The following is a 15,087-nucleotide window of genomic DNA, read 5'->3' on the forward strand; positions in this document are numbered from 1 at the left end:
AAGTCTTCTAGTTTTCTCCAACATGCTTAATACATTCTGAAAATCATGCTTTACTAATAAAAGTGACCTAAACTAAAATGATGTAAAGCAAATTTTGTAGGTAAAGGGTTGTATAAATCACCCCAATTTATTTATTTTTTTAATAAAATCGTTATTATTTATTAAAAATGAATTCTTATTCATTGATTCAGTAACTGCTATAATTATTTTAAAAAATGTGTCTGTTTGGACAGGCTGAGCTCCATCTACTAAAAGTCTACTAGAACATAACTATTGCAAAAACAGAAAATAAAAACACAGCTTTAAAACCACAGCACACTGTGAAAGTAGATTAACATCTTGTGGACATGTACTTGACCTTGGTAGATTTTTTTTCTCTCTAAATACTGCACACCTACAACTGCTGCACAACTGATCCAATGCTCATTTAACTTTACAACATAGCAAGTGATGAATCACAAATGTATTAATCCATCTCACACAACAATATCTCATTTCTTTATATTTTTTCTCATTACTGATGATGACCGCATTTTGTCCTTAAACAAGTAAGAAGGATGTGACTAAATGGTAACCATTCTAACGGGCAGATGTCCCGTTAGAATGATCTTGGTTTACTTTCGATATCTGTGCCAAAAATCTTTGTGTCATCCTTTTTTCAACAGTCAGTATCACAGCGAGATTCAAAATACATTAAAAAATTTAAAAGTGATGATTGCAGGGGAAGGTGCCATTGGATGGAGTAATAGAACCTAGTGAATGTTGTGGAACATTAAAATGTACCACCAGCAGATGCCTCATAGTTTAAGGACGTTTAATGCAAAAGATACAGACAAATGAATGCTGTTTTGTAGATAGAGAGCTGTTATAGATAGAGGTTTAATAAAGGGTTATTTGAGTTGATTTTGTAGCTTTAAACATATCTCACGTGTGTTTTTGAATGCATATACATACACATTATATTTGTAAATGTAATATCAGTGAGATGAATATATATGGAATCAGACACAAACACTTGAACCTAGATCTGCTTTAATGTTCCCCTACAGGACTCCCTGAAACCTTTGGCCAGTACTCAGTCAAAAATGATGTATTTTTACGCAATCGGAAGCACCACAATAACGCAGTGTGTATATAAATAAACAGGGTATATAAGAGTAGAGAAGTACCTGAACACGCAGATCTTAACCTGGTCAGGATCCTGGACCTGAAGGCTGAAGCCTCGCTGTGAGACCTCCATCTGTGCGCCATACAAACCGGCGTGAAACTCTTCAGACTTGTTAAAGTGTCCTCATCACTGGTCATGATGTAGTCAAATCTCTACTAAATAAAGCCCATGGACGAGAGGCACAGAATGAAGGAGAGCTTTCGCTTTCCTGTGTTCGCACCGCAGGTTAATGTCACGTCTCACGTCACCACTACATCAACTACCGGTTTATACAAAAACAACAACCCGCCGCTCTTAAAGTACACTTTACACGTCAAAGGTCGTCTTACTGAAACCAAACCTACAACAAAAACTTTAGCACGTACTCTATATGTAGGCTTGAACCCATGACACAGAGGAATTTTTCTTTCATACATGCATAACACATGAAAATCATAGTGGAAGTGTATGTTATGTTCACTATATATAACTTAGTGATATAACTTAGTGATTGACTGATGTGACCACACACACGCACACACACACACACACACACACACACACACACACACACACACACACACACACACACACACACACACACACACAGAGAGAGATTTCACAGGTAAAACATTTAGAGCTATTTATTTGTATGTATTTGAAAATAAAGTGGATTGAAGCAAGAGATGTTCTTAGGTTAACACTAGCTATAACAGTGTTTTATGGTTTTCTCCTTTTACCTTCAACTATCATCAATAACATAGAGCCTGTTTTAGATAGAAATACATCATACATTTTTAGATTTATTCCTACCAATACTAGTACAATTTAACCAACATCAACATTTATGAAGAGATACCTGTAGCACAATGGCGCTACACCAAATGATTATTTTTATTACTAGCAGTATTTTTAAATAATCTTCAACTGGGTGAGTCTGTGTCTAGGATAGCCACAGATTCCTGTTCTTAAGTGACAGAGTGAACACCAACGTATTGGCTGTTGTAGCCCATCTGTTTCATGCACGTTGAGATGCTTTTCTGCTCATCAGCTGTACTATAATAGTGAATTACAGGCAAACAGTGAATAAAATATGGTGTAGAATGGCAACAGAGTACTGTTGTACACCGTAATAAAGAATAAATAGGGAAAAACAATGAGAATGGTTTAATATTTTATAAAAATAAAGCCAGAAGGGGCCAAGCAAACCATTACAGAATCTTCTGGAAAAAGGAAAATGTAAGGACAGCCCTTATTATGCCAGTCCATTGGGTACCACACACCCAGGCACACACACACACACACACACACACACACACACACACACACACACACACACACACACACACACACAGATTGTCACAGTTAGTGACAGTTACTCACAGTTACTCACAGTTAGTGAGTTTGTGTGTGTGTGTGTGTGTGTGTGTGTGTGTGTGTGTGTGTGTGTGTGTGTGTGTGTGTGTGTGTGTGTGTGAGAGAGAGAGAGAGAGAGAGAGAGAGAGAGAGAGAGAGAGAGAGAGAGAGAGAGAGAGAGAGAGAGAGAGAGTTTAGAGGCAATCCACCTACTATTTTTATTGAGATTCAAGGAATTGGAGAACACAGAAGAAACCCACATGACAAAACACACAAATCATCACCTACGGTATAAAGTAAATGGAGCTCAAGGTTGAACCTGATACCCTGACCCTAAGTGACTGTGCCTCTGCTACTCCACCATGAACGTCATGAACGTATGTCATCTACATTTCCTGTATGGAAAATCCCTGACCAATCCATCCAATGTCTTGATATTGGTAACTAAAGTGCGTAAGATAAACAATTTCTCCTCATTGATGTGTTTGTTTTGCAGCCCTCAGTACAAACCACATTTTGAAACATGACATCCAGTAGATTTATGTCCTAATACCTAGGTTAATGTGTAACTTTTGGGAAAAGCCATGATTTCAGAGGTTTTAAAATCTGGTAGCAAGACTCATTGCAGTTCATTTTAGCTGGAGATTGAGCAGCACAAGTCAAGGTAAGAAAATCTTTTTAAATCATATAATCATATATGTACCTGATATGTATTGTACATGTAATTGTTTTTAAATAAAATATTCTACTTAGCAGTATTTAATGTTTAATCACTGATCCAGATAAAAAAAAAAACATGGATCTGTCCCATGAATCCCCACAACCCCATGTATCCCCAGAAGGCCAAGCCATTTAGAAGACAGTATGGGTAAAAATTTTAATACATTTTAACAGGTTTTAATCAAAGGAAACAGTGTGATAATAATCTGCAAATTATGCTAGCCAAAACCCACAGATTCACATTTCTAATGCCAATTAGCCATTAGATATCTATGTGAGCTACAGTAAACTAGCTAGCCAGATGAACACTTTGTTTTAAATATAAAATATTCCTATCATTATAAATGATAAATAAGTGCTGCTACAGCCTATAGGTAACACTCAGGATCATTTGTATCTTTGCTAGATACAGTATTTAGCTATGTAGCTAAGAGCATGCATGAATTAACATGAGCTAGTAGACTATCTTAGGATCCTAGAAAGCTACTAAAACCCCAACAGCATTTTGCTTGTGAGCTAATGTTACCTTTCTTAATATAATGTTGAAAATGGAAGTTCACTTAGTTCATGGTGTTTACTTGGTCTTTACTTGACAAGCCAAGATAACATAATGGCTCAAAACTGCAATACTCATTTTCAAGTTAGTTGTGACTTGCAGACATATGAAAAAAGAATTCTGCGAAATCAAGACTCATGTAGTTTTTTCCACCAAATGACTTACTCATACTCAAGTAATTTTCTTAATCACTACTTTTACTGTTACTGAAGTGAATTAATTATTACAGTAGCAATACTTTAAATAAAATCAGTGTGTTTTGTACTGCTGATTATATCTATAAGCTAAACAACACTTGAGTCATATTTGTTACTCTTGTTGTTTACTCTGAGTTATGTGTGTTGTGCTGCTGCTAGTTTGGTCACTGACCTTGTACATAGATCACTAGCACAAAGTGTGAAAAGTCTGTTCTAAATTCTTTGGTAAAAGTAAAAACTACAGCTTGTATTTTAATATGAAACATAATGTCAAATGCTAGTTAGCATAAAATTATTAAAGCATTTATTTCAAGATTGATTTATTAAAGTTTGTTTTGATTATATCCCTTAGTTGTATCCTGTATCAGTTATCGTCTCTCTGGATAAAAGTGTAAACAACTCAACGTGAATAAATTACATTCCTCATAAAGAACATAGTCATTACTCATTCCTAGGTTCTTGTTAAACATCCAGTCAGGTCCAGTCTAATGTGTATGACGCATATTTGCACAAGATAGAAAAAAATCAATCAAGTTAATGTGCCCCCTCAAAACTGCATTATTAACAAAATGGGTTGATATTCCAAGATTTCTGTTCACACAGTCATAAAAAAAGGTATAACTGCTAACCTGCTAATTACGTAGCACCATGGTCCTGGAGAAATGTTCTTTCATTTCACACTGCATCAACTATTCATGCTTGAAATGACAATAAAAAGCTTCTTGACTCTTGACCCCACACCTAGCCCTCATCTTAACCTTTGTAACTTTTAATATGCAAACTGTACTTAAATAATTCACATAATCTATTTAAATACTTGAGTACACTTAGTTGTGTACACAGATTTGAACTCATTTTAAGCAGTTTACAATGTTTTATTATAGTTAAAGATAATCCTCATGCTTTTTTGTGGACTGACTGTGTTTTAGGCCCTCGCTGAGATTTTTGACAAAGGAAGATGAAACTGCTTCTTCTAATCCTCATCTGCGTTGCAATGGGAATAGCCAACCGTGTGTATATCCATCCCTTCCAGCTCTTTAGCTCTGGTGATGTCACTTGTGAGATCACTAACAGTAAAGACAAGGAGCCTTTAGAGAGCATTCATTCTCTGACTGCCATTCAAGCCAGCACAGAGCCAGATCCCCGGCCTGCAATCGAAGAACTAAAGAACCTCACCCAGTGGACTGCTGTGGTGGCTGAACTGCAGAACTCTCTGGGATTGCGAATGTATGATGCACTAAGCCGCAAGCAACGGGACATTAACATACTTTTCTCTCCTCACACTGCCTTTGGTACCTTGTTAAATTTGTACCTTGGAACCTCCAAGACTACTGCCAGTGATTATGAGGAATTTTTGGGACTCACCTGGAATATTGAGAAGTCTGTTTGTACAAAAGTTATCAACGGACACAAGGTACTACGTGCACTTAAAGCCATTAGTTCATTAAGTGATGGACCTCAAGATGAGTTCAGAACCCTTGTTTGGACCTTTGTAAGCAGCAATGCTGACTTGTCCAAGGACTTTGCACATGGCATTCAAGAGTTTTCAGACACCTCTTTTATTCGAGCTGTGAACTTTTCCCAACCCAAAGAAGCTGAGGCACAAGTTAACTTGTTCATCCAGAAGACATCCCACAGCAAGGTTGAGAACCTTTTTAAAGATATAAGCAAATCAACAAACCTGCTGTATGCAAGCTCTGCACATTTTAAAGGTGGGTGTTTAAGGTCATTTATTTTTAGGCATCTTTGATTAGAACTTGAACTGAGACCTTCTAAAATATTTAACACCTTCATATGCTCTTTGAAACAAGGGATTCTCAGGCATTATTTAGATATTTTTGGGGTCTAGATTTCTAAAAAGGGCCACCACAGTAGTACAGCGGGTGGTGTTGCCTCACAGCTCTAGGACCTCAGTTCTGTCCTAAGCTTGGGTGCTACGTAGATTTTATGTGCATGTTTGTCCTGTGTCAAAGTAGGTTCACCGGTTTCCTCTCACATCTCAAAAACATGCAAACAGATGTATAGAATAAGTTGAGCAGGATGTGAATAAGTGTGTGAAGGTGTTTCCCATCAATGGTGTATGGTTTTGATAAAAGCTACAAAAGCAATTCAATAGGTCTCTCTGCATAAGGACAAATGCAGTGGTGCTTTTTATTGCCACTTGGAAGGTTGGTGTTCCATTATTCTGCCACTGTTGGGGCCTTGAGCAAGACCATTTAAGCCTCTCTGGCTCACTAGCTCTGTATCATAACTGATCCTGTGCTTTGACCCCAAATGTCTAAGCTGGGATATGCAAATAAAAAGAATTTCAATATATACCATAGGTGACAAGTAAAGGCTTCTTCTGAATGCTACAAATGTAAATATAACTTTGTAACATTCTCCAGTCATTTACTGCTGGACACATTGTTGGATAGATGCTTTACTGACTCTCAGAAAATGTGTAATCATTTGAAATGCAATTATTTATAGGAAACTGGAGAACAGCTTTCCAGCCAGAAAAGACAACTCTGCAAGACTTCCATATTAACGAGATGTCCACTGTGAAAGTACCTCTCATGACACAAACTGGTGACTATATGCACCTCAGTGATCCTGACAAAAAGTGCACTGTTATTAAGCTTGGCCTTAGCAAGCAGACCTACATGCTATTGGTACTTCCTAACGAGGGAACCAGACTGCAAGACATTGAAAATCAGCTCAAGACAGACACCATATCTACATGGCATGGACATCTAAAGGAGAAGTGAGTAGCTTCTTTGAACTTCTTTCAGTTGAAGAGTTATTTTGGGTTAAACTTATTTTAACAGACAAAAGATGTGAGTTGGGGGCACGGTGGCTTAGTGGTTAGCACGTTCACCTCACACCTCCATTGTTGGGGGTTCGATTCCTGCCTCCGCCTTGTGTGTGTGTGGAGTCTGCATGTTCTCCCCGTGTCTCGGGGGTTTCCTCCGGGTTTTCCGGTTTTTCTCCCCCGGTCCAAAGACATGCATAGTAGGTTGATTGGCATCTCTGGAATAATTGTCCGTAGTGTGTGATTGCGTGAGTGAATGAGAGTGTGTGTGCCCTGCGATGGGTTGGCACTCCGTCCAGGGTGTATCCTGCCTCGATGCCCGATGACGACTGAGATAGGCACAGGCTCCCCGTGACCCGAGAAGTTCGGATAAGCGGTAGAAAATGAATGAAATGAATGAAGATGTGAGATAAACATAGGTCCAAGGTTCAGCCCCATAGCACAGGAGTCGGCCTTGAGATATCAATAATTAAGAGAAAACTGCGACTCTGTTACCAGCACATAAACATTTACAGGTAAATCTATACATTTTGTAATTTTCATTTCTTCCATAGATATCTGGAATTGTCCCTGCCTAAATGCTCTGTGACAGCTGTGACTGATCTGAGATCGTTGCTCTCCGATATGTCTGTTGATAAATTCCTGCTGTGTTCCGAAACCAACTTTCAGAGACTCAGCACCAAAGGCAATTTCACAGTCGACAAGGTAAATTTATATATTTTTTTAAATTATGAAATAAAGGACCAAATAATTCTAACCCATTTAAGTTAGTTCAGTTTATTTTGAGAAGAGATTTCTTTTCAAATTAGGGAGCCACACAGGTTTCATAATTCTTCATTCCAGATCCATTCCTAATAGCTGTAAAGACCTCACACTACTTTGGGATATAATTTAAAACCAATCTGAAACATTTCATTTAAGCTTCTTTGCCTGATTTCTGACAGGTGATCAACAAAGTTCTTTTCGAGATGTCCGAGGAAGGAAAGCAGGTTCTGAACAAGTCTCAGGATGAGAGAGTTCCTCTGAGAGTCACCGTGGACAGACCCTTCCTTTTTATCATTGTAGAGGGCAACACTAATGCTATACTCATGCTGGGAAGGATACAGAACCCAACCCTTTAAAGCACAGTACGATCCCAACTGACGTGTAATATTATTGTCCCTCAGCTTCTTTCAACTAAAAACAGTTTATTACAACATACACGAGTAACTGTCTTCAATATCAAATGAATATGGATGATTTAATGTATGGTACATTATATGCTATCTGAATGTATTAAAAGAAGACTAATTACAATACAAGTCTTTTTATCTTCCAGTGGCATTACACATACCTACTACAGACCTACCTCCTAGCCAATACTGTACAGCAGGGGTATTCAACTAAAATTCCAAGAGGTCCAGTTACTAAAATTTCCTCCCAGCAAAGGTCCGAATCTTATATTGTCACTTAAAAGTGTACACTCATGTTAATAAAATCAATAACGCACATACATTTCTATATAATTTATTGTTAAATTTCAAGTGTTTTTAAAGTCTGAACTTGTATGGCACTTGAATGGAAAACAATACTGTAGTTGTCTTTACTACATGTCAACTGCACATGAACGAAAGATTTATCTTTTTATTAATATCAAAGAGCTTATATAATCTTATAATAAGGAGATGCTTAATATGATATTAGAATTTTAACGGGTCCGGGCAGACCTGTCACTCGATCCGGATCCGGACCGCGGTCCGCCATTTAGTGATGCCCGCTGTACAGTAACTTTCCCTTAACAGACATTATATATATTATATATTATATTATACATTTAACACTGAATTGCAGCATTAATAAACCATAAGTACTCAACACTTGTATTAACTGATTTTTTTAAATTATAAACCAAATATGAAACTTCGAATGAACGAATGAACGAATATTCATTCCAACATAAGCTACAATTACCAATTTACATGCACTTGCCACAATTCCTAAACAAAAAATAAATAAAAGATTCCTGCAGCTATATAATATCATGTATCAAAACCACGTAGCAGACGCACAATGCATCAAAATCATGCAGATACAAATCATGACTGTTAAGCCCTGCATGGCTGTTGGTCAGACCGTCCGGTTTGAGTATTTCAGAAACTGCTGATGTCCTGGGATTTTCACACACAATAGCTGCAATGACTGAGCATGGTGAAATGAACAGATGAATCGGTTGTACCTGTCTGGAAGTATATAGTTACTCAAACAATCCCTCTTTACAACTGCAGTGAGCAGAACAGCATGCACAAAACATCACATTTTGATCTTTTGATCTTACTGGGTTCATACTGGGCACTTCCTCTTAACTAAAAACAGGCCATCATAGGCACAAGCTGATTAAAATAGTTTTGAGAAAAAAAAAATCCACTAATTGTTAGACTGGTTCAAGTTTACAGGAAGGCTATGGTAATTCGAATTACAACACTTTACTACAACCATGGTGAGTAGGAAAGCATTTTAGAATTCACAGCATATCAAATTTGAGGTGGAAGACCAGATCCTGTCAGCCAAAAAAAGGAATCTAAGGCTACAGACAGTATCGGTCAAGATTAAAAAAAAAAAAAAAAAATCAGTTTATTACTGTCCAACTTGTATGCAGTCCAAGATGCTTTTCTGCTCACCATGGATATGATGCAGTGTTATTTGTGCTACCTTGCCTTCGTGCCAGTTGAAACAGCACCGGGTCCATTATCCTCTGACCTCTTTCATCAACAAGAAGTAAAAATCAGCCTTTTTAGTATCATAGAAATCTATAATACAAGCAAAAACACGGGTGATAATTTGCCAAGCCTTTTATTGTCAATGATATGATGATATGAGAAGTTACAGTAGTCTCAGCTTTGTTCAGTAGAACATATGAATAACAACAGAATGTTGACAGATGTGCGAAATGTAAAATGCATCCTGTCAGGGTCACTGAGCACTTGGCTTGGCAACTTGCCTCAGAATAGGCACTGTGTCAGAAAATATATGAAACGGAATCTGACATGGTGCTTAAGCTTATGACATAATTTTCATGTTAGATCAATTGTTTATGTAAATGTGAAGGACAGGATATAAGACATAATGGCATTGTAGTCCCTTTCTAGTACACAGAATTTACATTGCATATCATTAATAATCCCCTTGACCAATGTGATTAAACATTTATCATTCTAAAATATCCAAAAGTTTAAAAATAAATAACACCTGTCCACATGGAAACATTCTTGTTGTGTGCTTCTTCATCACAGGCAAAGCTCACAGCTCAAAGATTTGCGACTTTCACCTTATAACTGCACTGCGACATGGCTGTAAATCATTCGGAAAGTCTTTTTGTTTTCCTCCGTGAGCTCTGTGAGCACCTGCCTGCTGAAGCGCTGTAGATAAGGAACTTCCTGTCAACCTGAAGGATGAGTCCTAAGAGCCAGCATGCTCTGCTGTGGCGAGATCCCGTGCCTCCCGCACCAGGTCCAGCAGAGCGGAGAACATGGTGATGTCGCTCGGCTGGAGTCCCATCTTCTGAATCTGTTAAAGGGAACGTGAACGTGTTAGTTGCTGAAATTATGTGCACCTTTGGTTTCATCAGCCTGAATTATAAAAATGAAACCGTTACAAAATTAAAATAAGTTATTTAATAAGTCCTTCATCATGACTTCATCCATCAGGGCACTGATCGAGGAGTTGGCCAGTTTAAAATCGCAGAATCCTTCCACTGTCCACTGGAACTCCCTTAAAAAAATCCCACAATTCACCACTAAAACCAGGAAGCATCAATGGACACCATGTTCCCTAACTGGAACTGATGTCATGTTTCCTAAAGTCTCTCAGCTTTCATCCACATCTGTAAGTAGCTTGTCATCGCTACGGTCACAATTTTAGTAATGCTTTCTTTATATTTACTTCATGTTCTGATTTTTTTTCAAAACCACTAGCTAGCCTGTGATCATGCTTGAAATACCTTGAACTTTTGTAACCTACTGTAACCAATGTAAAAAACGATGGCTAAGATAATGGTGGTGGTGGTTGATAATTGTGAGTGGTGATGCTTTACCACGCAAGACCTTAGTCATGTCTTTGGAAACTGAGTCAGGAGTGTCCTACTGTGTAGTGAGCCAAGATCCTTATCAGTGTCCCAAATCGTGTCCATGGGAGCTGACACTCAATGGCCAAAATTCTTTTATTACAGACAAGAAACGTTTAAGATAAATAAATTAATAATCTAAGTCTGCCTGAACAAGAATACCAATTTCTCTCTCTTTCTGTGATAGCCTACATACTGAAAGAAATATTATAATGGTGATTTTGAGCACATCTTCAAATATACCTCTCTGTCCATACAAAACACAATACAAATACATAAAGTGCATTGACATTAATTTCTTCTGCTCAGATCTCCCTGGATATTTTTGGTAGCGAACAGATAAACTGATCACATGATAGTCGGGCCGACTAACAAAACAAATGTGTAGCCAATTAGCAGAAAGGGGTGCGTCTTGTCAATATGCGGAGGAGAGAGTGTTCATTGCACATGTCTGACATTAGCCTAAAGCGATTGAAACATTGACATGGCAGATACCTCTGCCGTGACCTCTGCCTCGGGTTTGAGGTGTTGAACGTCGAGGTGCAGACACCCTTAACTGTGCAACTGAGGGTTAAGGGCCTTGCTCAGGGGCTCAGCAGTAGCAGCTTGGTGGAACTGGGGTTCGAACCAATGACCTTCGAATCAGTAGCCCAACACCTTAACCACTGGGGCTACCATGTATGTGTGGGGTGGAGCTATAAAAACAGGTGTGACACCCATTTGGGTTAGGGGCGTGTTTGTTTAGGTGTTTGCTTTCAGAGATTGTGCACCACGCCTTTAACTGTGGGGGTGATTCTGAAGAGGATGTACCAGACTTGGCTAATTTCTTTGGAATGTACACCAATCAATGTTAGTCAAATCGCCTCACTGATCTACTTACAAATCACTTTATTATGTTACCCCAGTTTGTATCAACTGTTACTCTTTAAATTGATACAAATCTTCTTTACATCCTTAGTATGTGTTGTATTTTGAGCTGTACCTGCTCTCCGAGGTGCTCCACATCCAGGGCCAACTGCAGGCGGATCTTACTGTCATCAGAGGGTCCGGTGTTTGCTCCTGCTGTGCTGGTGGTGGCAGTTTTTCTGGCCTGTTTCAGCCTCTTTAGACTCTCCTCCATCTTTCGCACAGAGCTCAGCACATCAGAGATGGTCTCAAAGTATCTGAGAAAATATTGAGAGTTTACGGTTTGTTATTGATATACTGTGTCATGATGCATTATGAAACTTGGCGAAGAATAGATTTAAGCACTACCTATGAGTGCAGTCTGAAAGCGCAACACGGAGCCACTCCTGGATGATGGAGGTCTTCACCACACCTGTAGAATCAGTGAGCAGCTGTTGTAGCGGTTGTAGAGCATTGTCCATGTAAGCTGAGGCTCTGGTGGGCACTTCCTGTTAGAGATGGGCAAAAAACATAAAAAAAAAAATAAAAAAAAAATTGAGGGCATGTTCTCGGAAACTAAAAATGTTAATATAGAAAAACATTTTACTTAGACACATTTTGCTAAACACTTGACAAATTATAAGCAAGAATCAAGTCACTGGCCAATAGCAGATCTAAATGCTGTCTTTGCATCTCAATCATTCATTTATGGAATTTATACTGGGGTTCCGTATCGCTGATCCTGGAGTGCAGTGGTCAATTTCCAGCTCTACCACAACCTAGCAACCGAATCATGCATCTCTAAGCACAATCACCAAACTGTGCTGATCTCCTCCATCTGAAGTTGGGAAATCCTGTACTAGTCAATACTGTGCTCTGTTCACAACAGCACACCTTATTGGTCCTTCTGTAAAGCCGGGGAACTTCTGATGCATTTTTCAGGAAGCGGAAGCTCCTCTCTGTCAGATTCTGTGTCATTCTGCCGTTCAGTGTTGGGATGCATCTGGATAAAGCCGCTTTAGAGTCATCCAATGCATCTGGGAAAGAGAGAGAGAGAAAGAGAGAGAATAAGGAATCACTCCACATGAGCACCTTTGTTATTTGATATCAAATCTAGACATGCAACACTGACCTGATACAAGTGCAAGGTTTTGAAACCCAAGTTCCTGTAATCTTTCCATCACCATATTAGAGATGTCAGGAATCTGAAAGCATAATAAGACAAAAAGACTTATAAGATACAAAGGAGTGTTCAATTTTCACCCTGAAGGTTTTAGTCTTCTCTGAAGGTCTAGTGACATTAAGGCAAGCTAGCTGGATACATATTTTAACTTACCGTACTACAGATAAACTAATACGCACTTAGGATTAGTTAAAAAGTGATCTCTATACTCAAATTTTAAAATAAACTGCCACAGAAGGATCCAATGTCAATTTGTCACCATAACCACTGCTCTGTACAGTGTTGGTACCTGTTCCTGTAACTGATCCACATCAGCAGCAATAAATACAAGCTGTTTGGTAGACAGGAGTGTAGGACCACCGCTCTCACTGTCTGCGTCCTGAGAAGTACGACTCGACGTGGAAGAAGCAGAGCTCGGGAGTGGCCTTGTGACTTCTTTGGTGGTGTCTGGAGGTGAGGTTTTAGTTAAGACCTAGAGAAATGCAGAGAGACAAGAGAGCATATGACTTCTGGTAAAGCTTTAATTTATCAACTGCTGTAAAGAAGAGATGTCTGCTCAGACTGACTGCTTTATCTGTGGTACCTCAGTGAGAAAGGTAGCATAACGGGAGAGGAGCTGTAGCGTTAGCTTCCAGAACCGATGGGCGAGAGGGGGAAGGTAGACGCGCTCGGCCCAACACCTGCATACACAGCTCCATAATACCTCAGTCACCTGCAGACGGTAGTGGCTACCCGCTACACACAAACACAGACACAGAGACACGCACAGACACAGAGACACGCACAGACAAGCTAATTAATGCCATGTCTACATGTGATCTGTCCCCAAACTTAACCTCCAAAATTAAAACCACAATTTTCCTGTCATTGTGGATATTTTAGTACGCACAAAGAAACACACAAACCCATAAAATATGTCATGTGGTGCTAGTAAGAGTCTATTTTACACAACATCCCAAACTGAGCAGATTTCCTCAGGGACAACAGAACATTTATTTTGTTTATACAACTTTTTTTTTTCCTCAGCATGACTGCTTGAAGACTAACCTGGAGCTGCTTTTAATCCATCTACAGTGGCATTTTCCAGATACCCAGCAATATCCTTGTACCTGGAAAAAAAAAAAAAAAAAAAACACATTCGGGGCAAAAGTTTAACAAAAACAATAGCTGAAAATTTCTGAAATAACTCTTACTAATCGTTGTTTTGCACCCACTAAAGCCATACTTGTGCTTCTGTATTGTTGTGATTTCAAGTTGTCAAGTAATATATGATGCCAATTCAATTCCTAGGCACCAGCCAGCTCATATGACTGCTGGCACATGAAGGCTAACAAGTGTCTCCTTTGAGAGGTGTTAAGACAGCTAACTGCAATAGGGTTCAGTAGGATGGACTTTATAATAAGCCAAGGCTCAAAATAAACAACTCAGAGCACAGACAATCTTCCTCCCACAAAATGATTCAGCTAAAATGTTAAGTTAAAAACATAATATAAATATGTAAAGATAATGATGTTTCTCCTATTATTATTATTACTACTCTTATCGTTATTATTATTATAATGATCATTGTTAGTGTTATTATTGTCATTATTTTTTGCATTATTGTTATAAGCATTATTATTATTATGTTGCAAAAGGTTTTGCTGGCATTAAATCATTTTATTACATTTGTTGTTTACTTATATATTATAAAATGCACCAATAAGTCTGTTAGAAAGCATCTGTTAGCACTTATTTGAGGCATCAGGGACCTGCTCAGTGTCACTCACCGCAGCTGAAAGTACACTGGGAGGTTCCACTTGTTGTGGAAGCTCTGATAAGACGGGTGTGCTCGGAGTCTCTTTACACTCGCCTGAGAACCACACTGCCTTTCAAACTTCCGCACAAAGTCCATGCTAACGCAGTATCTCTGCAAAAAGCACAACAAACGGTATGTCTGTTAGGGAGAAGAGTCATTCGGGTCATGAGTCCCACAATAATATGTCCTTGTGAGTGGATTATTTCATATGGTGAAGAATTTTCACCATGAGTTTGTTCCGCTTTTTAGTGGGGAAAAAAGCTGTGTGTACGAGTCACACCTGCAACACAGTGACATTAACTCTGATCTTATAAACACAGAAGGTTGATGGAAAAGTTAGAGAAAAGACCCG

The 15,087-nt window shown here is 38.7% G+C and overlaps 3 protein-coding genes across 4 annotated transcripts in view; 1 reads left to right on the forward strand and 2 right to left on the reverse strand.

Moving 5' to 3' along the window:
• phactr2 (phosphatase and actin regulator 2) overlaps nt 1–1,418 on the reverse strand; it is a 48,382-nt gene extending 46,964 nt beyond the window's left edge. Inside the window, exon 1 of one of the 2 annotated variants that reach the window (XM_047812236.1) lies at nt 1,170–1,418. In XM_047812236.1, coding sequence (XP_047668192.1) covers nt 1,170–1,305 — 136 coding nt within the window. In that variant the 5' untranslated portion in view covers nt 1,306–1,418. The remainder of the gene's footprint in view (nt 1–1,169) is intronic. The other variant, XM_027145887.2, reaches the window with a different exon arrangement.
• A 1,593-nt stretch (nt 1,419–3,011) lies between these two features.
• On the forward strand, nt 3,012–8,066 carry agt (angiotensinogen). The gene is made up of 5 exons (XM_027145888.2): nt 3,012–3,167; nt 4,906–5,688; nt 6,449–6,722; nt 7,325–7,475; nt 7,715–8,066. Exons 2-5 carry the CDS (start codon nt 4,935–4,937, stop codon nt 7,889–7,891), a joined length of 1,356 nt encoding a protein of 451 aa, XP_027001689.1. The 5' UTR covers nt 3,012–3,167; nt 4,906–4,934; the 3' UTR covers nt 7,892–8,066.
• A 1,517-nt stretch (nt 8,067–9,583) lies between these two features.
• The window catches only part of cog2 (component of oligomeric golgi complex 2), a 15,869-nt gene continuing 10,365 nt past the window's right edge, over nt 9,584–15,087 (reverse strand). The window contains exons 10-18 of the mRNA XM_027146030.2: nt 14,707–14,846; nt 13,985–14,046; nt 13,521–13,672; nt 13,227–13,409; nt 12,887–12,959; nt 12,649–12,791; nt 12,124–12,263; nt 11,852–12,032; nt 9,584–10,313 (exon numbers count right to left, since the gene is read on the reverse strand). Coding sequence (XP_027001831.1) covers nt 10,206–10,313; nt 11,852–12,032; nt 12,124–12,263; nt 12,649–12,791; nt 12,887–12,959; nt 13,227–13,409; nt 13,521–13,672; nt 13,985–14,046; nt 14,707–14,846 — 1,182 coding nt within the window. The 3' untranslated portion in view covers nt 9,584–10,205. The remainder of the gene's footprint in view (nt 10,314–11,851; nt 12,033–12,123; nt 12,264–12,648; nt 12,792–12,886; nt 12,960–13,226; nt 13,410–13,520; nt 13,673–13,984; nt 14,047–14,706; nt 14,847–15,087) is intronic.

This window comes from Tachysurus fulvidraco, chromosome 4 (genome assembly GCF_022655615.1).
Source record: "Tachysurus fulvidraco isolate hzauxx_2018 chromosome 4, HZAU_PFXX_2.0, whole genome shotgun sequence".
Classification (NCBI taxonomy): Eukaryota; Metazoa; Chordata; class Actinopteri; order Siluriformes; family Bagridae; genus Tachysurus; species Tachysurus fulvidraco.